The 21,859-nt window shown below is 40.2% G+C and overlaps 2 protein-coding genes across 6 annotated transcripts in view; one reads left to right on the top strand and one right to left on the bottom strand.

Annotated features, from left to right (window-relative positions):
* Positions 1–6: 6 nt before the first annotated feature.
* LOC112223610 (testis-expressed protein 47) lies at positions 7–5,418 on the bottom strand. 4 transcript variants are annotated; one of them, XM_024386697.2, is made up of 8 exons: positions 4,420–4,735; positions 3,828–3,900; positions 2,940–3,043; positions 2,668–2,732; positions 1,646–1,868; positions 1,305–1,461; positions 1,030–1,088; positions 7–703 (listed from the first exon to the last, which is right to left on the bottom strand). In XM_024386697.2, the coding sequence occupies exons 1-7, from the start codon at positions 4,534–4,536 to the stop codon at positions 1,051–1,053; spliced, it is 777 nt and encodes a 258-aa protein (XP_024242465.1). In that variant the 5' UTR covers positions 4,537–4,735; the 3' UTR covers positions 7–703; positions 1,030–1,050. The 4 variants fall into 4 exon arrangements, with proteins under 4 accessions (XP_024242465.1, XP_024242466.2, XP_024242464.1 ...); XM_024386698.2 differs by lacking the exons at positions 1,030–1,088; positions 4,420–4,735 and adding an exon at positions 5,293–5,418; XM_024386696.2 differs by having other exon boundaries at positions 7–1,088.
* Positions 5,419–5,897: 479 nt separating this feature from the next.
* Positions 5,898–21,859, top strand: part of ndel1a (nudE neurodevelopment protein 1-like 1a) — a 31,979-nt gene continuing 16,017 nt past the window's right edge. For both annotated transcript variants that reach the window (XM_024386699.2, XM_024386700.2), the window contains exons 1-2: positions 5,898–6,012; positions 21,086–21,186. In XM_024386699.2, the coding sequence (XP_024242467.1) occupies positions 21,092–21,186 (95 nt within the window). In that variant the 5' untranslated portion in view covers positions 5,898–6,012; positions 21,086–21,091. The remainder of the gene's footprint in view (positions 6,013–21,085; positions 21,187–21,859) is intronic.

The raw sequence follows: 21,859 nt of genomic DNA, 5'->3' as shown, positions 1-21,859 counted from the left end.
TGCAGCTATTGTTTGGTAAGAAAGTACCTTTTAATGAATCTTTTTGCATAGTTCATGTTCAAGTAATAAATTAACACAAGGGGGTCAAAATAAAACAGAAGATTGATGCTCCAGAGACATTGCTTTTAGATATAAAGGCTCTACAGTACTATGTCAAACTGCAGTGACATTGGGGACACTAAAATAAAGACAGGGGACATAATCCCTCCCAGTCACAGAGTGGAACAACTACTGTGGACATGTCCTGCAAGATCAAAAACAATGCTCATCAGACTATTGAAACTATTAAAACATGTTTTTTTTTAATGTGTATTTAATCATGCCTTATTGTGAGTATGGCGTGGGTGTGACAGTATATACACAGGAAAGAAAATACATCTAATGCCAGTTCACATCCAGTCAAATATTTATGAAATATTTACAATATACAACCAAACCTACCCTGCAGTCCCTGTGTATTTTAACACTACAGTATCAAACAATGTATCTTGTTATGTAGTATCCATTTGTGGAGCAAGGACAATTATTTAGAGTTGAATGTGTCACACAGTCCAGATGAATGGCAGTTCTCAATAACACATTCAAATAACCAGACATGAGCGCTGAAAACATATTGATTAGGAAGCACATTCAAATGTCTAGTTGTATCACATCAGAAGTCAGAATTCACATCGAAGTTGCTCAGGTGGAGGCCAAGTACGCTCTGTGGAAATAATATCAAACGTGTGAATCATCCTAACTGACAGTGTCCACAAAATAAATCCCTATATCAAAGCCTACATGCAGAGGCCTTTGTCAAGGACAAGAACACGAGACAAAGACAAGGAATACAATTCAAATGCACAGCAACACCTCAAGATCCCTTGCATACAAAGGAATATACTGTGCCGGAATCAAAATATCCTTCATTCAGAGAGATACAATCCATTCAAAGTCATGCAGATCCAATTTGAGATGATGCATGCAATGTTATTCTCTGGGTTCAAACCACATGCATTGGTTTCATTTGACATGCTGACACACCCATACCTTTGACCTTTTGGCCAAACACTAAACTGTAGTTAGCTGACTGCTTCCAAACGCGTGCCCTTTAAACAAATCACAGAACATACAGCATGTGGCAATGTTTTGGTACCAAAGTTATCAGTTAACGTGAACTATATAAAAATCTGAGAACCATTGATTTTCACAGACAATTTGTTCAATTAATTAATGTACTGGAACTTCAATTCACTTCTCAAATTGACTAAACTGAAATGGAGTTAACCCCAACCCTGTTGATGAGTGATTCAAGTCCTGCTCACCAGAGTCGATGAGGATGTGGAGAGGGGTGTGGTAGGCCTGCAGGTACTGCTGGGGGCTCAGAAGGTCTTCTCTGGACAGGAGCTGAACCAGGATATCCTGGGGGACTAGCATCTCTGGTACTTCATCCAGAACAGAGCCCAGAGGCATCTTTGACCCCTGTACAAATACATAGAGAGATGATAGAGGCACCAAAAAGAATGGTCTGTCAGAAATGAGAGATTCCACTTATGGTATCTAGAGTAGGACTAATTTAATTCAAAAATAGCAGGTGGATCTTCCTTTAAATGACCCCAGGATTTGATAAGTCTCTGTAGTCTAACCGATGCTAATGATGACACACCTTGGTGGCTTTGAGGAGGTGATTCCCCAGCTTGAGCAGCATAGACAGGGTGGTGCTGACCAGTGTGTCGGTGTCCTCCTCCTCCTCCTCCTCTGGCCCGTCTCTACTCAGCATCCCACCCACCCTGGCCAGCACATTCAGCACCTTGTAGCTCCACTGCTGGAACAACCTGCTGGGAAGGTCATGTGACATCACCAGGACCCTGGGCGCCTCGATCAGGACACTGCATGACGATGATAGGGACCATGACAACATCAAGACAGCATGTCAAGCAATGTTTATGGCTGGGTTTTTAGTCAAGCTATATTGACTTTGGCTGGAATGCACATGCTTGACCAGTGGTGGAAAAAGTACCCAATTGTCATACTTGAGTAAAAATAAAGATACCTTAATAGAAAAGGACTCAAGTAAAAGTGAAAGTCACCCAGTAAAATACTACTTGAGTAAAAGTCTAAAAGTATTTGGTTTTAAATATACTTCAGTATCAAAAGTAAATGTATTTCTAAAATATACTTTACAAAAGTAAATGTATTTCTAAAATAAAAGTCAAAATAATTTCAAATGTATTATATTAAGCAAACCAGACGGCAAGATCTTCTTGTTTTTTTTAGTTTACGGATAGCCAGGGGCCCACTTCAACATTCAGACATAATTTACAAACAAAGCATTTGTGTTTAGTGAGTCCGCCAGATCAGATGCAGTAGAGATGACCAGGATATTTTTTCTTTAAGAGCGTGAATTGAACAATTTTCATTGAAAATGTAATGAGTACTTTTGGGTGTCAGGGGAAATGTATGGTGTAGAAAGTACATTATTTCTTAAGGAATGTAGTGGAGTAAAAGTAAAATTTGTCAAAAATATAAATAGTAAAGTACAGTTTCCACAAAAAACTACTTCAGTAGTACTTTAAAGTATTTTTTACTTAAGTACTTTACACCACTGTGCATAACCCTCAGAACTTAGTAGCAGATGAGATAAAACTATGATATATTGATTCAAATCGGCATGGTAAGATACTCTACCAGTGTGGCCGTTCCTGCATGTCCCTCAGATCCTGCAGCAGAGACACAAGAACCTCGCTGGAGGACTAGCAGAGAAACAAAGAGCATGGTCATTAATGGAAATACCATATCCTTTATGCTAATCAATAGAAAGATGGGCAATGAAGGTTCACCTCTTATTAAAGTGATTGGCTGAGACTAGAGCCTTGTCACTGCATTGACAGGGGATTTTGACAGATTTGTATATATTATATGGGTTTCATTAATAGGTGTTACTGGTTAATCTTGTTTACCTCAATGACATGAAGCATGCAGGTTGGGTACAGCAAAAGCAGGCCTGTGATAGCATCTCCTTGGTAATACCTCTGCAAGCGCTGGTTCAGTTCTTCGTAGTGTACTGTCCAACCAAAGGAGAAAGAATGTACGGTTACTTGCATAACCCCGGTTCACTGATAACAGAGTGAGGTATCTCACTGCTGGAAACGCCTTGGTTTGCATGAATAAGCTTTATTGCATCCATTATATTCTATAAGAATCACACCATAATATCCTTCCTTCTCACTCACAGACCTAGGTGTGTCAGCCAGAAAGTGGCCTATAACAAAAAACTTGTTCAAATAACCCCAACTAAGGAGCATCCTAAAGTAAAGTCACTTTTTCTGTGAAGAGTATTTGTAGAGGAAGTATGTCCCAACATCATACGTTCATAAACACATTATCAAATGTTATTTGTCACATGCGCCGAATAAAACAGGTGCAGACCTTACAGTGAAATTCTTACTTACAAGCCTTTAACCAACAATGCTTTAAGAAGTTAAGAAAAAAAAGTGCTAAGTAAAAAATAGAAAATTAAAGTCATATAATTAAACAGCACCAGTAAAATAACAAGCAAGGCTATATACAGGGGGTACCGGTACAGAGTCAATGTGCGAGGGCACCGGTTAGTCGAGGTAATTGAGGTAATATGTACATGTAGGTAGAGTTAAAGTGACTGGAAAGCATTTTGAACAATGATTTTGATTTGACCTATCAGCTAGAAACAAAACCATGCTCCGTAGGAGAAAGAGAAACCTGAGTCAGTGTACAGGAAGGACCTCTATCAGTGAAATAGTGATGCCTTGTAATCCGCCCTGGAATGCACAATAGCTCTTAAATGTGTTCTACAGTAATGTTTGGCTGACCTCCCAGGTCTTTCCTGTCTGCGAGTTGCTGGGGGAGGCTGGAGACGACTATCAACCGGTGTAACAGGAACTTCTGGAGAGACAGAGAAGAAGGGTATTAAGCTATCTGATGAGTGAGAGAACAGGTATCAAGAATAGACAAATAGCAGACCTATTGGCCCTACTTAAATAGTTAAGGCTACAAGCCTACCTAACTCTGGATGAGGTGGGTTTGTTTGGGATAGGGATAAGTAAACAGATGTGTTGCTCTTCGGTTGTGTGCGTATGTTATTTTGTCTCGACTGAATAAATAAACGATACATAAAAAATACAAATAAAATAATAATGAAAACAAACCAGCGACCCACTGACGAATCACACAAACAATCAATCAAAGACATAAGCGACCACTTATGTTGCTTATAGCTGGAGCCGGCCCTGCCATAAACAGCCTATCCTTCCAGGACACTCTTTATACAGTACAAGCTGTTCAAATCATATCGTTTACATTGCAGTACATTGCAAACAATGTGGACTCTTAGATAAGTAAAGCATTGAACTTGACTCTTGAATATTGCTCCTTTAGCCCTCCCAGACAGTGAACTACACAAACCATCTCCTCTTGAGGATTAAAAAGCCTTCTTTGCTTCATATGGCAGTGAAACAAGCTAGTCCCAACATCTTCCTCCTTCTTTTGGTCAAGACTTAGTAGCTGGCTGGATGTCTCCATTTCTTCTCTCTTTCTCTCTCTGTCTGTCTCTCTCTCAGTCAAGTACTGACTGGGGCAGCAGCAGCAGATAGCCCTCCCTTTGTGTTTACCACTTGCCTGGTATATCCTGGATACCTACTGTTCCCCCTAGTGCAATAAAGCCAATCCCTCTGCGCTCAGCTGCAGTACGCAAGACTGCCAACAGATCCACTGATAACAGACCCAGCCCTATTTGTAAGGGGATGCTGATACGTAGTAGAATGAGGGAGAAGGCAGGTCCTCCTCGGCCACACACACACACACACCACAGTCACCCCACCCACCGCTCCTACAGTACATTCCACGACACTACCCGCCTATGCTTGGGTACCTTATTTACTCTCTGGATTGCCAGTTGAAGGGGATAAGTCTCCATGACAACGAAACATTCTCCTCTTGTAGTAGAAGGTCTCATTTGAATATGAAATAGGGCCTCATTTGAATGTGAAAGAGGGCCACATAACCAGGTCACACCATAAACAGCAGTGGCAGTTTCACCACACAGGGTACAGGGAGTATTCCAGGTTTGCTTGTTAAAAAATGACTTGCATTGTTATTGCAGGCACACAGACATATCACAGAGATATCTAATAATAAACACATGTTCACACCACTCAATCTATAGGCCTAGGGCTACGGATCACAACTCTGGTGTTATGAGTTGGCATGGAGATCACCCATTTCATGCACTGAGAAGTTTATTTTTCTAGCACTGCAGCACAAAGTGCCAGCACAAACCTTTCTAACGGCCCTGTGGGACTCTTCCAGCTTTGCAAGCAGCGACATTCTGTCTTCAAAGGCTGAGTTCCAGATGGTAAAGGGCGCAATATCAACTTCGTGCGACCTGGAAGCCATTACTGACAATGGATGTTTGGAAGTGTTACTAAGCAACAAATGTGGGAACTGGAATGAGGGGGGAGCAGGGAAAGACTCAAGTTATGCACCTGTGTGTGAGATGGATCCAAGACAGGTGACTTACCTTCTAGTAAAGTCTTTAATAAAGCCGTAAAAATAAAGTATATAATAAACAGACTTGTCCAGTTAATACGTTAGCTAAATGTTTCAGACCCAGAATGTTATTCAAGAATAGTAGAGTATGACTAGATCGCACCCAAAAATCTACCAATTCATTCACCACTCAACAACAATATGATCCTGGTTCGAGATAGCCAGGCAAATGTATTTTTGTACATTCTCAGTCAAATACAGTAAGCGTACAATTGAACGTATAATTGAAAACGTACATTGCCGCTTTAAACCACCAGATGACGCTAAAACAAAGGTCCACCAATTTTGATGCGCTTGCTCTGCTCGTCACGTGCGTGTCTTGCCCTTGTGTAGGCTGCGCGTGAGTCACAGCATCAACAGTTTCCTCCAAGCACAGAGCTACCAGGAGGGACGACTACGGTGGACTGAAAACCATCGAAAGGGGGCGAAACATCGAATGGAAATGTTCAGGTACATCGCGACATGTACTTATCAAATTGTGTATAACGTTGACGCGATATATCATTGTCTTTATTTGAGCAAAATGCATGAAAATACAATTCCTTCGAATTGATGGGTGTAGGTAGGTAGCTAGCTAACGCGTCGATAGCTAGCCAAGCGACGCCCGGTGTACCCGAGCTGAGCGGCCACCCATGTTTGACAGCTGACAGTTTGGTTTTGACAGTTAATTTAAGCGTATCTTGTAACTAATGACAGTAAGCTAAATGGCAATGGTGCCCGAGCTACATTATTTGAGATAGATATTTAGATAACGATAGTTTCTAATCTCTTAGTTTGAGGGCCAAGGGGCCAGGCTTGAAAGCTGAAGACCCTCAAGCAAGGATGATATTCACGGAAACTTGGCTAGAAATACTCAATCATAGTAGTTAAGTTTGATAGCTACGTTACAACAACATGTGAGTGATATAACTTCATTCACCATATAGCCAATTATTTACTATTATTCTGCACCACATTTTGTGATGTCATTTTTGCCAATGAGGATAATTTCACCTTTCAGTATAATGGACATCTTGTCAGGCAATGCGTGCAGGGTTGCCAGGTCTAGTTAAAATTTCCAGGGCAATTGCAACTCAAAACCTGCCCACAAGACTTTAAAACTAGCAACAAGAGAGGAAAAGTCTAGTCCTAAAAACTAGATATGAGTGACCTCTGGTTCATTCAGCTATCCCTATGGAAAATAATAGGGTTTTGGAATAAAAGCTGAAAATAAAGTCTGAGATTAACTAATTTATATGTTTTGTTCTATAATAGCAGTCAGTTAACATGACCTTTATGAATTATGAAGCCTTTGTGCTTTTTTTTCATTAAATAAATGCTTCAAAATTGACAAAAGTTGCGTTAGCTGATGAAGATTATCTCATAGAACAAAACAAGTTTTCCACAGACCTTATTTGTGGTGTTTAACCGAAAACCCTACAAAAATGGCATTCACTTTCCCCATAGGCTTTGTTCAATGAACCATGGCGGAGTTAGTGCCTACAAAAAGATGCCTTTACTGTTTCTCTCTACGACATGAGGGAGAAGTATGTTGCTAGCTGGTGCTGTTCGTTGTTCTTATATCACTTGTCATGGCGTGCGCAAGTGCTGGCGTTGCTCTCCTCTCACTCACTCCGCTCAACACACACACCCCCCTGGTCCTCCTCATCACTCACTCAGTAACAGCCTGCCTCACTGCCTGTTAGTCAGTAGCAGCAGCAGGTAACAGTGACATTTATAGATTTTATTTTAAAGAGAAATACCATGGCAACTGCAATGCAATTTAGAAGTAGCCCAAATTTAGAAGTGCCTTGCACAAGGGGACAGCAACAGCTAATTTGTTTTACTTTGTTGGCTTCGGTATTCAAACCAGCACCCTTTCGGTTACTGACCCAATGCTCTAATCTCGAGGCTACCTGCCACCCTGCAAAAAAAATTCAGTTAAATGTTTGAAAATTGACTCATCTGACTATGCACGATGACAATGCACGATGACAATGCATGTTAGTAGCCTCATTGAGAATATTTTAATTTTAAAAAATGGGTTCAATGTAAAAAATATGAAAATAAGTTCCTTTTTGGAAGGCTAACCTGATAGACTAGCCAGGTAACATGGCATTAATGATAAATTGACAAAAAATATATATAATGTAGTTAGCCAGCTAGTCAAAGAACCACAGTAAGCTCAGCTATCATTGATTAATATTTTGTTAGCTAGTGACGTTAGCAGAACCGCTTGATACGGTACAGGATTTTACTATGGATCTTGGCAGCATCATTTGGTAAGTCTCTGTTAACAACCCTACATGTCTGTAGCTAACTCTTCTGAACAGACACATAGCTAGCTTGCATTGACTGCATATTCATTTTTCTAGACAGATTTTTCTAACCCAGCCAGCTAGCTAGCCTCTCCTAGGTTTGGCACATCTGAAGTCCCTCACTGCAAACAATATTGAATACCATTTTATGCCTAGTGTACACGATCTGACTGCAAAAGTTACTTTATTATTGTAAGTATTACCATGCAGTTAGTTTATTAAGCTTGTTTGCTGTTAGAATAATAGCGAAGACTAGAGGTCGACCGATTTATGATTTTTCAATGCCGATACCGATTATTGGAGGACCAAAAAAAGCCTATACCGATTATTCGGATGATTTAAAAATAAAATAAATAAACAAAATGTATTTGTAATAATGACAATTACAACAATACTGAATGAACACTTATTTTATCAAATCAATTTAGCCTCAAATAAATAATGAAACATGTTCAATTTGGTTTAAATCATGCAAAAACAAAGTGTTGGAGAAAGTAAAAGTGCAATATGTGCCATGTAAGAAAGCTAATGTTTAAGTTCCTTGCTCAGAACATGAGAACATATGAAAGCTGGTGGTTCCTTTTAACATGAGTCTTCAATATTCCCAGGTAAGAAGTTTTAGGTTGTAGTTATTATCGGAATCACAGGACTATTTCTCTCTATACCATTTGTTTTTCATTAACCTTTGACTATTGGATGTTCTTATAGGCACTTTAGTATTGCCAGTGTAACAGTATAGCTTCCGTCCCTCTCCTCGCTCCTAGCTGGGCTCGAACCAGGAACACATCGACAACAGCCACCCTGAAAGCAGCGTTACCCATGCAGAGCAAGGGGAACAACCACTCCAAGTCTCAGAGCGAGTGACGTTTGAAACGCTATTAGCGCGCACCCCGCTAACTAGCTAGCCATTTCACATCGGTTACACCAGCCTAATCTCAGGAGTTGATAGGCTTGAAGTCATAAACAGCGCAATGCTTGAAGCACAACAAAGAGCTGCTGGCAAAACGCACGAAAGTGCTGTTTGAGTGAATGCTTTACGAGCCTGCTGGTGCCTACCACCGTTCAGTCAGGCTGCTCTATCAAATCATAGACTTAGTTATAACATAATAACACACAGAAATACGAGCCTTAGGTCATTAATATGGTCGAAACCAATCATCTCGAAAACAAGACGTTTATTCTTTCAGTGAAATACGGAACTGTTACGTATTTTTATCTAACGGGTGGCATCCATCAGTCTAAATATTCCTGTTACATTGCACAACCTTCAATGTTATGTCATAATAAAAATCTGGCAAATTAGGCGGCCCAAACTGTTGCATATACCCTGACTCTGCGTGCAATGAACGCAAGAGAAGTGACACAATTTCACCTGGTTAATATTGCCTGCTAACCTGGATTTATTTTAGTTAAATATACAGGTTTAAAAAATATATACTTCTTTGTATTGATTTTAAGAAAGGCATTGATGTTTATGGTTAGGTACACATTGGAGCAACGACAGTCCTTTTTCGCGAATACGCACCGCATCGATTATATGCAACGCAGGACATGCTAGATAAACTAGTAATATCATTAACCATGTGTAGTTAACTAGTGATTTATGATTGATTGTTTTTTATAAGATAAGTTTAATGCTAGCTAGCAACTTACCTTGGCTTACTGCAAGGCAGGCTCCTCGTGGAGTGCAATGTAATCAGGTGGTTAGAGCATTGGACTAGTTAACTGTAAGGTTGCAAGATTGAATCTCCCGAGCTGACAAGGTAAAAATCTGTCGTTCTGCCCCTGAACAAGGCAGTTAAGCCACTGTTCCTAGGCCGTCATTGAAAATAAGAATGTGTTCTTAACTGACTTGCCTAGTAAAGATTAAATGAAGGTGTAAAAAAATAAATAATAATAATTATGGGGGGGGAGGACGGCCAAATCGGTGTCCAAAAATACAGATTTCCGATTGTTATGAAAACTTAACTTAAAATCGTCCCTAATTAATCGGCTATTCCGATTAATCGGTTGACCTCTAGTGAAGACATCTGGCTATGAAATAACACAAGGAATCATGTAGTAAACAAAAGTCTTAAACAAATCAAAATATATTTTAGATTCTTCAAAGTAGCCACCCTTTGCCTTGATGACAGCTTTGCACACTTTTGGCATTCTCTCAACAAGCTTCACCTGGAATGCTTTTCCAGTTTTTTATGCTGAGCACTTGTTGGCTCCTTTTCCTTCACTCTGCAGTCCAACTCATCCCAAACAATCTCAATTGGGTTGAGGTCGGGTGATTGTGGAGGCCAGGTCATCTGATGCAGCGCTCCATCACTCTCCTTCTAGGCCAAATGGCCCTTACACCGCCTGGAGGTGTGTTGGGTCCTTGTTGTGTTGAAAAACAAATGATAGTCCCACTAAGCGCAAACTAGATGGGATGGCGTATCGCTGCAGAATGCTGTGGTAGCCATGTTAAGTGTGCCTTGAATTCTAAATAAATCAGACAGTGTCACCAGCAAAGCATCCCCACATCATCACACCTCCCCCATGCTTCACAGTGGGAATTACACATACAGAGATCATCTGTTCACATACTCTGCGTCTCACAAAGACACAACGTTTGGAACCAAAGATCTCAAATTTGGACTCATCAGACCAAAGGACAGATTTCCACTAGCCTAATGTCCATTGCTTGTGTTTCTTGGCCCAAGCAAGTCTCTTCTTATTATTTGTGTCCTTTTGCAGCAATTCGACCACAAATTGACAGTTGTGGCTGTTTCGCGTGATGTATTGTTGTCTCTACCTTCTTGCCCTTTGTGCTGTTGTCAGTGCCCAATAATGTTTGTACCATGTTTTGTAGGGATGGACAATATATCGGTGAGCATATCGGAATCGGCCGATAAAAGCTAAAAATGCCAACATCAGCATAGGACCCAATGTCTTGTTTAACGCCTGTGCAAAACCGATGTCAAAGCTGACGTGCATACCTATACAACGTAAGTAGATGAAGTAATGACACCATGAAAAATACAGCACTACACAGAACAAAAGCAGAAAAATACAAAGCGCACACTTCCAACAACTCGAGCAGTCATTTGAAAGAGTAAGAACATTTCAGCAAGACAACTCAAAGGCGAAATCCATTAACGCCAAGATAATGGAATTCATTGCCCCTGACAATCAACCGTCCTCTGTCGTGGATGATGTTGGCTTTTGCTGACTGGTCGAGCCCCGATACACACTATTTTTCAGATGTTGCCCTACCGGAGTTGTACTGTGTTATTGAAACGGACATCTATGAGATACTTGCTATGGGCGTCCACTGCTATTAGCTTCAAGACTGACATTTGGACCAACGATGTCGGCCCCATGAGCATGCCGAGTCTGACAGCACAGTGGGTTGAAGAGGATTTCATGCTTAGGAAAGCCATATTGCATGCTCAAGAATGTGCTGGTTCTTATACCGCTGCTTCCATTTCAATGGCATTTGAGAACATGTTTGAAACTAGCGCCGTTCGAACAACTGACTCGAGAAATAAGCTAATCAACTGTGTCTGCCCTCTGTCATGGCATTGAAATGCCTGCTCAACTAAACTCCCGACACAGACCGTGGGGTTAAAACTTACAAAAGTACGCGAGGCTGTGAACAAGCGATTCGCTGGCGTTCTCTCTGAGCCTCTACTGTGTTGCCACCATGCTCGATGTTAGGTACAAGGACCGTTACTTCGATGCAGACAATAAACAGGGTTTACATGAAATGCTACATACACAGTTGGACAAGATGAAATGGACACTTTCCTGTGGCGGTCCTCATCAGAGCCAGTTTCATCATAGCGCTTGATGGTTTTTGCGACTGCACTTGAAGAAACTTTCGAAGTTCTTGAAATTTTCCGAACGGACTTTCATGTCTTAAAGTAATGGACTGTTGTTTCTCTTTGCTTATTTGAGCTGTTCTTGCCATAATATGGACTTGGTCTTTTACCAAATAGGGCTATCTTCTGGATACCAACCCTACTTTGTCACAACACAACTTATTGGCTCAAACACATTAAGAAGGAATGAAATTCCACAAATGAACTTTTAACAAGGCACACCTGTTAATTGAAATGCATTCTAGGTGACTACCTCATGAAGCTGGTTGAGACAATGTCAAGAGTGTGCAAAGCTGTCATGGAGGCAAAGAGTGGCTATTCTCAAATATAAAATATTTTGATTTGTTTAACACTTTTTTTGGTTGCTACATGATTCTATATGTGTTATTTCATAGTTTTGATGTCTTCACTATTATTCTACAATGAAGAAAATAGTACAAAATAAAGAAAAACCCTTAAATGAGTAGGTGTGTCCAAACTTTTGACTGGTACTGTGTGTTTGAGTTAATTTAATTTTTTACAGGGACAGTGCACATTAATCAACGTTTCAGTAAAAGTGCTGGTTTTAGCCAGCCGGCTAATTTTCAACCGCAGTCCCTGGGCAGGTTATTAAAAACAATTACAATATAGACAATAGCAACATAGGACAAGCAAGACATAGCATACAGACAGAGCAACATAGGACAAGCAAGATGTAGCATACAGACAGAGCAACATAGAACAACAAGCAGCAAGACAAATTTCATAAAAGCAACAGTGTTTCCACACCACAAGTTATAGACAACAGACATAGAAAGCGGCAACACAGCTAGGGACCATGTTCACAAATCTTAGCCATGTCTTCAAGCATTTTGTGAAAGTGTGATATGTGGTGCAGTTATGTGTGTCTGATGGCAGTGTATTCCAGACATGGGAAGCTCACAGAGAAAACGGATTTACTAAAGGTGCTTTTCCTTAAGGGAACTATACAGTCACCTCTCATGGCAGACCTTGTGGATCTGCTGCCACATGTTTGGGTTTTCTGTTTAACAAACACACTGAGTGGAGGGGGAGCCAGGCCATTTAGGATCTTGAATACAAGACATGCATCGGTGTATTGCACAAGATTTTCCCAACTCAGGAGCTCATGCTTTCTGAGGATGTAACAGTGATGATGGCTATTGGGCTTCCTATCAAGCACTTTGAGAGCCTGTTTGTAGACAGACTGAATAGGTCTTAATGTTGTACAGCAAGCTTGGGCCCAACTAGTCAAGCAGTATGTTAAGTGGGGGAGTATCATAGATTTGAAGTACAGTTTTGCTACCTCTAGTCAAACAATTTTGTATAAATCGGAAATTAGCTAGGTTGAATTAGGTTATTTGAATTACCTTTGTTTTTTTGTAAGATAGGTTTAATGCTAGCTAGCAACTTACCCTGGCTTCTTACTGCATTCGTGTAACAGGCAGGCTCCTCGTGGAGTTCAATGAGAGGCAGGTGGTTAGAGCATTGGACTAGTTAACTGTAAGGTTGCAAGATTGAAATCCCGAGCTGACAAGGTAAAAATCTGTCGTTCTGCCCCTGAACAAGGCAGTTAACCCACCGTTCCTAGGCCGTCATTGAAAATAAGAATGTGTTCTTAACTGACTTTCCTAGTTAAAAAGTGTAAAAATACATATAATAAAATAAAAATTGGCAAAATCGGCACATAGCCCATCTGTAAATAGCCCATCCAACTACCTCATCCCCATACTGTTATTTATTTTGCTTCTTTGCACCAAAGTATCTCTACTAGCACACTCATTTTCTGCACATCTATCACTCCAGTGTTTAATTATTTCGCCACTATTTATTATTACTATTTATTGCCTTACCTCCCTTATCCTACCTAATTTGCACACACTGACCTTTTCTATTGTATTATTGACTGTATGTTTGTTTATTCCATGTGTAACTCTGTGTTGTTTGTTTCGCACTGCATTGCTTTATCTTGGCCAGGTCACAGCTGTAAATGAGAACTTGTTCTCAACTAGCCTAACTGGATTTGTTTTTTAATTTGTTTTTAAAGACAAAGCAAATGGCTACGTGATCTGTGAAAAAGTCCCTAACACTGACCTTCTGCCCTGTGATTAATACAAGTGGGCAACCAAGTGTTAAGTAGGGGCAATTCCAGATTTTTCACTTTAAAATGTATACCGCCCCCCAAAATATTTGATTTCCAAATTTAATAAACCATATGCACATGGGCTATTTTTAACAATTTCCACAGAAAATGTTACAGGAAGAACTGTGCAGATATAAAGTTTGGTTACAGAATAAAACAGATTTTTACCATAATTCAGTTTTCCAGTAAATGTTTTGCACTGTGTATACTGTTCAAAGTAGTCATTGTGCATAGAGTTGTATGGTTAGTTAAACATTGAAATCAATAGTTGTTGTTTGGCATACATTTTAAAGTGAAAAAAATCCATCTCAGCATAATTCTGTAACCATGGAATTTCCCATAGACTACCACTCAAGAAAAGAGTGAGAAGTAGCCTAGCTAAATAGACAGATGGACAATACTTCTGTTGTGCAGTACAGTTAGTGGCATTGATAGAAACCTTGGGAACAAATGTTGCTGACTGACTGACCTTTGCTCTGGCATCAAGTTACATTGAATGTAGTGACATAAAATACTATTCATGGCCACAAAGGACTGAGCCAGACTGAACCAGACAGTCTTGAGCGAGGCAGTAAAACAGCTTAATTTTCTGTACAGAAATCATACAAGGATGAACAGTATACTGCAGTGGAGGATGAGCAGAATACTGCAGTGGAGGATGAGCAGAATACTGCAGTGGAGGATGAGCAGAATACTGCAGTGGAGGATGAGCAGAATACTGCAGTGGAGGATGAGCAGAATACTGCAGTGGAGGATGAGCAGAATACTGCAGTGGAGGATGAGCAGAATACTGCAGTGGAGGATGAGCAGAATACTGCAGTGGAGGATGAGCAGAATACTGCAGTGGAGGATGAGCAGAATACTGCAGTGGAGGATGAGCAGAATACTGCAGTGGAGGATGAGCAGAATACTGCAGTGGAGGATGAGCAGAATACTGCAGTGGAGGATGAACAGAATACTGCAGTGGATTGCCAATTTGCCATGTAGTCTAGCTTGTTCTGTGATTTACTTGAAGGTCACTACTCATTCTAGTATTAAAGTGGAACTGAAACACTCAAATCAACCTACAACATTTTTTACGTGTCAATGTTAGGTAACATTGAACATGTTAAGAAAATGCTTTTAGAACAATGTTAAACATTTGAGTGCCTAGCACAAGCTTAGAGAGATGTGGCTGCAGCCATATTGATACAATGTCATGGAAAGTTCAGCACACATACTTCACTCACGGCTTTTTGATCAAAACTGATCGAGAAGTGAATAAACTAAAAGCTAAAACTACCAATTTGAGATGGAACAACAATGAAATGCTAATAATCATGTTAACAAGCCGGTATAGTGTGGTAAAAAAATCCACTTGCATGCGTTTGAGCTTATTCAGCTGTAGGCTACAATAAAGCTATTTTTACATGGGCATCGGATCTACCGTCACCCGACATTAGTAAGCAAGCTAAATTAATGATGTCCACAATAACAAAGTAGTTAGCTAACATTGAATAAGCCTGTATAGTCCAATCAAAAACCCACTAGCATATGTGTTTGTGTTCTTTCAGCAAGCAAAGTCTGTGTTAACCTCTGAGCGTCGATTGACGCACAAGTGCAACAAGTCCTATATCGACATAACCTGAAAGGCTGCTCAGCAAGGAAGAAGCCACTGCTCCAAAATCGCCATAAAAAAAGCCAGACTACTGCTTGCAACTGCACACGGGGACAAAGATGGTACTTTTTGGAGAAATGTCCTTTGGTCTGATGAAACAAAAAAATAACTGTTTGGCCATAATGACCATCGTTATGTTTGGAGGAAAAAGGGGAAGACTTGCAAGCCGAAGAACACCATCCCAACCGCGAGGCACGGGGAAGGCAACATCATGTTGTAGGGGTGCTTTGTTGCTGCAGGAGGGACTTGGTCGCAAATGGGTCTTTCAAATGGACAATGACCCCAAGCATACTTCCAAAGTTGTGGCAAAATGGCTTAAGGACAACAAAGTCAAGGTATTGGAGTGGCCATCACAAAGCCCTGACCTCAATCCTATAGAAAAATAGTGAGCCGAACTGAAACAGAGTTTGCGAGCAAGGAGTCCCACAAACCTGACCCAGTTACACCAGCTCTGTAAGGAGGAATGGGCCAAAATTCAACCAACTTATTGTGGGAAGCTTGTGGAAGACTACCCAAAACATTTCACCCAAGTTAAACAATTTAAAGGCAATGCTACCAAATACTAATTGAATGCATGTAAACTTCTCACTCACTGGGAATGTGATGAAAGAAATAAAAGCTGAAAGAAATCTTCCTCTACTATTATTATGACATTTACATTCTTCAAATAAAGTGGTGATCCTAACTGACCTAAGACAGGGAATTTTCACTCTGATTAAATGTCAGGAATTGTGGAAAAACTGAGTTTAAATGTATTTGGCTAAGGTGTATGTAAACTTCCGACTTCAACTGTATGTAGCATCTAAACGGTTTGAACTACAAACTATTATGACCACTATGAAAAAGGGAGACTCTCACGAACATGGTGTTCTTGGGACTCGTCTGGAGGAAGTTTTTTTTTTTTTTTTTAACAAAGCGGAAGAATGAAGATCTTTTTGGGTAGGCACAAAACTGGGTTAAATAAAATATTAGAGGTCGACCAATTAATCGGAATGGCCGATTTAATTAGGGCCGATTTCAATAGTCAAAGGTATATGAAATCCAAATAGTATAGAGAGAAATAGTCCTATAAATACTATATTAACTACAACCTAAAACCTCTTACCTTGGAATATTGAAGTCTCATGTTATATACAACACACTACGGAGTACAGCTCTCCATGCTTTCAACCATAGTGGTGGCTGCATCATGTTATGGGTGTGCTTGTAATCGTTAAGGACTAGGGAGTTTTTCAAGAGTTAAATAAATGGAATGGAGCTAAGCCCAGGGAAAATCTTAGAGGAAAACCTGATTGTCTGAATTCCCCTTTCAGGAGGACAATAAATAACTTTAAAAAAACAAGGCCAAATCTACACGAGTAGATTTGAAGACTGTGAATGTTCCTGAGTGGGCGAGTTAGTTTTGACTTAAATGTACTTAAAAATCTATGGCAAGACCTGAAAATGGTTGTCTTGCAATGATCAACAACCAATTTGATAGAGCTTGAAGAGTATTGAAAAGAATATTGGGCAAATGTTGTACAATCCAGGTGTGCAAAGCTCTTCGAGACTTACCCAGAAAGACTCACCGCTGTAATCACTGCCAAAGGTCTTTCTACAAAGGGTTGAATCAGGGGCATGAATGCTTATGTAAATTTGATATTTCTGGATTTTATTAGCTAAATGTTTTTAAAAAATGTACTTTGTCATTATGTATTGTGTGTAGATGGGTGAGGGAAAAAAATCCATTTTGAATTCAGGCTGTAAGGGTTAGGAATACTTTCTGAAGACACTGTACCTAGGCTACTTCCTGTGTTGACCATTGTTTACGTTCATCAAAACCCCACATTCGTTGCAGAATTGAAAGTGAGTAGAATCTATTTAAAATCCCAATCTAGATTCCACATGTTCATTTGACCTACTACAGTACAGTTACGCCTCGATCACACCGATTTAGCGTCATTGCGCAAAATGGTATGCAGCATCATCTGGATATGTGTACAACAAAAGTTCACCATTCACCTTCTGCTACCATTTCTGTCAAATTTGTATATTCAAACTGTTTTACGTATACGTTCAATAAATCCAACGTATGCACCACACAGAACGTGCTGCAACTGCCTCTGCAACTGAATGCTGCGAGACAAACACAGTGTAACATTGGAAATGAATGTACTTCTGGTGTCGGTGTGATCTAGGTGCTAGGCTCTTGCATCCTAGGCAACTGATATCAAAGGTGGCAGGTAGCCTAGCAGTTAGAGCGTTGGGCCAGTAACCAAAAGGTTTTTAGTTTGAATCCCAGAGCTGACAAGGTGAAAAAAATCTGTCAATGTGCCCTTGAACAAGGCACTCAAACCAAATTGCTGGTTTGCTGTTGATAATGGCCGACCCTTGCCGTGACCTCACTCTGTGATGGTGTCTCAGGGAAGGTTGGGATATGGGACCAATATAAGCACCCACCAAAAACGCTTATTTATTAAAATAATTTATATTGATATTCACTTGCAGCCTTTTATCAGATTCTACAGCGCCCACATAAACCTACTCCGTGAGTCGTTAGGCCTGTATCAACCCATAGCGCTGACATTTGATTGGAAGCAATATAGCAACAGTCTGTTATACAGCAGTCTGCCCCCCTCCCCATGGCCTTGGCTCAGGGCTCCGGGCTGGTTTAATATGCAGAGCCTCACCTCCATTCCCTTATCTCTAATTATGGAGTAACTGTGATGAATGGGACTTCTAGTCATACTCATTTCCCTGAGGTAAAAGTGTCTCATTTTATACCGCCACCTTTTTCACTTTTATCATCACTATTCACTGCATATATTTCCTTTATGGAGCAGTAGCTGTGGACTTTTCTACATAGTAAGAATAACACTCCAAGGAACTTGCAGTTGAGTTGTTCTCCATGGTCCTGCAGAACATTAAGCTAGTCATAATTGAACATGCTCAAATGTACTCATTGGCTTTTATGCTTATTTTTACATTGAATGGCGAGAGTTATCTTGGACTTATTAGTGCAACAGCAGTTGACATAGCAGATCTCAATGATATAACACATCTCTTTTTTGAAATCATGTCACAAAGTCTAGGCTAATTCCAGGAAACTCAAATCTGCGTTGTTGTTAAATCCCTTCCTTCTGTGCTGGAGGAAAAGGACCAAATTCACACACAAATGTGAGTTAATGATCTGTCATTCTCATTGGAAGCAAGAAGAGGCGGTAAATATGTTATGTGCTCTTTCTAAGCTTCCCGTTCTTAAGTTTCGTTTTTGCGTCTTACTTTCGGTTTTGTACACCAACCTCTCTTCAGAAGAGAGGTTCTATGGCTTTGGCACACAGTGCATAATAAATGATTACTGGATGAGTTGAATTGCCGAGTTGGTCATCATTCCAGTCAGTTATGTGTCTTGTAACTCGATACAGAAGAGAGGGCACTCAACCATTATGCATAAACACACTATGGCACTCGACTACAACTGTACAGAGAAAGCTTGAGAGGATGCTGTAATTGTATTGATTGAAAAGGACAGAACAGGATACTGCAGGTCACTTTGTCAAAAGTGTGTGTAATGAAAAATGACCTCTGTGTCACTGATGGATACTCTGTGTACTCTACTCTGGTCCTATTCTATGTCCTTCTTGGCAAAATATCTAATGTACAGTGGGGCAAAAGTATTTAGTCAGCCACCAATTGTGCAAGTTCTCCCACTTAAAAAGATTAAAAGCCCACCCTCCTTTCACGGCTGCCCCTGGAACCTCCTCTCCCTGTTAAGAGGCTAAGAGCCAACCCACTGGACAAACGGGTTGAGTCAACGTTCTTTCAAAGTCATTTGTCAACATTTTGTGATGTGGAAAATACATCGGATTTGGAAAAAGTCATCAATGGTTGTTTTGAGAGTCAAATTTCAACCACAGGATTATGTCATCATGTTAACCAAATTTCAACATAGACAAACCCTGTACAAATTCCCCCAAAATTATACCTTGAAAACAACCAATAACATTTATATCCACTATCTAAAGAAACCGGCTGGACAGCACCTCCTACTGGAGAACTGATCTATCTACTGCTACCTGTTGGTCTCCCATCCAAGGTTTTAACTAAGCCCTGCTTAGCTATGATATCTGTCACTGACTATTACCAATGTGCTATGATGAGAATGATTGTTAAGATCTCACTCATGCTATCAAAGTCATTCCAAAAGGGTAGGTTTAACAGAACAAATTAAATGTGACCATACTTTCACTCATATCATCAATGATGCTATTTAGGCCTATATACAGTGGGGCAAAAAAAGTATTTAGTCAGCCACCAATTGTGCAAGTTCTCCCACTTAAAAAGATGAGAGGCCTGTAAATATTCATCATAGGTACACTTCAACTATGACAGACAAAATGAGAAAAAAAATCCTGAAAATCACATTGTAGGATTTTTAATGAATTTATTTGCAAATAATGGTGGAAAATAAGTATTTGGTCAATAACAAAAGTTTATCTCAATACTTTGTTATATACATTTGTTGGCAATGACAGAGGTCAAACGTTTTCTGTAAGTCTTCACAAGGTTTTCACACACTGTTGCTGGTATTTTGGCCCATTCCTCCATGCAGATCTCCTCTAGAGCAGTGATGTTTTGGGGCTGTTGCTGGGCAACACGGACTTTCAACTCCCTCCAAAGATTTTCTATGGGGTTGAGATCTGGAGACTGGCTAGGCCACTCCAGGACCTTGAAATGCTTCTTACGAAGCCACTCCTTCGTTGCCCGGGCGGTGTGTTTGGGATCATTGTCACGTGGCTGGGTCTTTCAGCGTTTCATCTTCAATGCCCTTGCTGATGGTAGGCTTTGTTACTTTGGTCCCAGCTCTCTGCAGGTCATTCACTAGGTCCCCCCGTATGTTTTTTGGGGGGGATTTTTGCTCACCGTTCTTGTGATCATTTTGACCCCACGGGGTGATCTTGCGTGGAACCCCAGATCGAGGGAGATTATCAGTGGTCTTGTATGTCTTCCATTTCCTAATACTTGCTCCCACAGTTGACTTCTTCAAACCAAGCTGCTTACCTATTGCAGATTCAGTCTTCCCAGCCTGGTGCAGGTCTATAATTTTGTTTCTGGTGTTCTTTGACAGCTCTTTGGTCTTGGCCATAGTGGAGTTTGTAGTGTGACTGTTTGAGGTTGTGGACAGGTGTCTTTTATACTGATAACAAGTTCAAACAGGTGCCATTAATACAGGTAACGAGTGGAGGACAGAGGAGCCTCTTAAAGAAGAAGTTACAGGTCTGTGAGAGCCAGAAATCTTGCTGGTTTGTAGGTGACCAAATACTTATTTTCCACCATAATATGCAAATAAATTCATAAAAAATCCTACAATGTGATTTTTCTGGATTTTTTTTTCTAATTTTGTCTGTCATAGTTGAAGTGTACCTATGATGAAAATTACAGGCCTCATCTTTTTTTGCCCCGCTGTATCATATTTGCTATGGTGGTTGTTTATTGCCACTCAACTTTTGTGACCCAACAGTGATACTGATACATATGATTGTTTGTTTTACCATGTGCAATTGTGTAATAGAACTTGTTTCTGTTGATTTTTCAGATCTACATGTATACCATGGACACTGATATGATTCCAAAATTCTCCTCGAAAGATGAGGAGATTAACTTCTGGAAGGCTCTTTCCCTCAAGTACAAGAAAAAGTAAGATATGCACAAATTATGCCTTTTGTGTTACACTATGGTCATAATCAGGCGTAACTTTTACTTGAACTCACACAAGGAACACCGAGGTGTTACAGTATGATTTTTGAATCCTGTGGTTTCACTGTGTGTGTGGGATCAGAGTAACACTACCTGTACCTGTACTTTAAAATCATAAATACTTCTGAAAGGAAATTCCCCAGCCAGACTTGTTACATGGACCTCAAATGGCTTTCATCATGCTGTCATTTTAAAGAGCTGTAATGAATGATAGATCCAGTTTCACCTCTGAAAGTCCTTTATGTAAGACCTTGTAAGACCTTCAATGCTCCTGTATACTTCCAAAGGCACAGATCTGGTTTCACATTAAAAACAGAAGCCCTAGTATGTCTCTCTATTCTAATATAGTCTACTGAATGGGATTACATAATAGCGGTGTTAGATTTATTATCTTTTCTCATCTGTGAGAGACTGGCAGTGAGCAGCAGACGTCACTCTGCTCTCTGTAATGGAATTATCTCTGGTCTATTTCTCTCAATGAACATCCTCATCACACAGCATAGGCCTGCTGCTGTTTGAAATAAGACTGCTGATAAGATCGCAGTGGACCACAGACACACCCAGCACTATGGGAAACTACAACCAGTTATTTAAGGGGAATTTCCATGTTAAA

The sequence above is a fragment of the Oncorhynchus tshawytscha genome, linkage group LG24 (assembly GCF_018296145.1).
Source record: "Oncorhynchus tshawytscha isolate Ot180627B linkage group LG24, Otsh_v2.0, whole genome shotgun sequence".
NCBI lineage: Eukaryota > Metazoa > Chordata > Actinopteri > Salmoniformes > Salmonidae > Oncorhynchus > Oncorhynchus tshawytscha.
The sequence above is the reverse complement of the archived record's forward strand: the minus strand, read 5'-3'. Positions and strand labels throughout refer to the sequence as shown.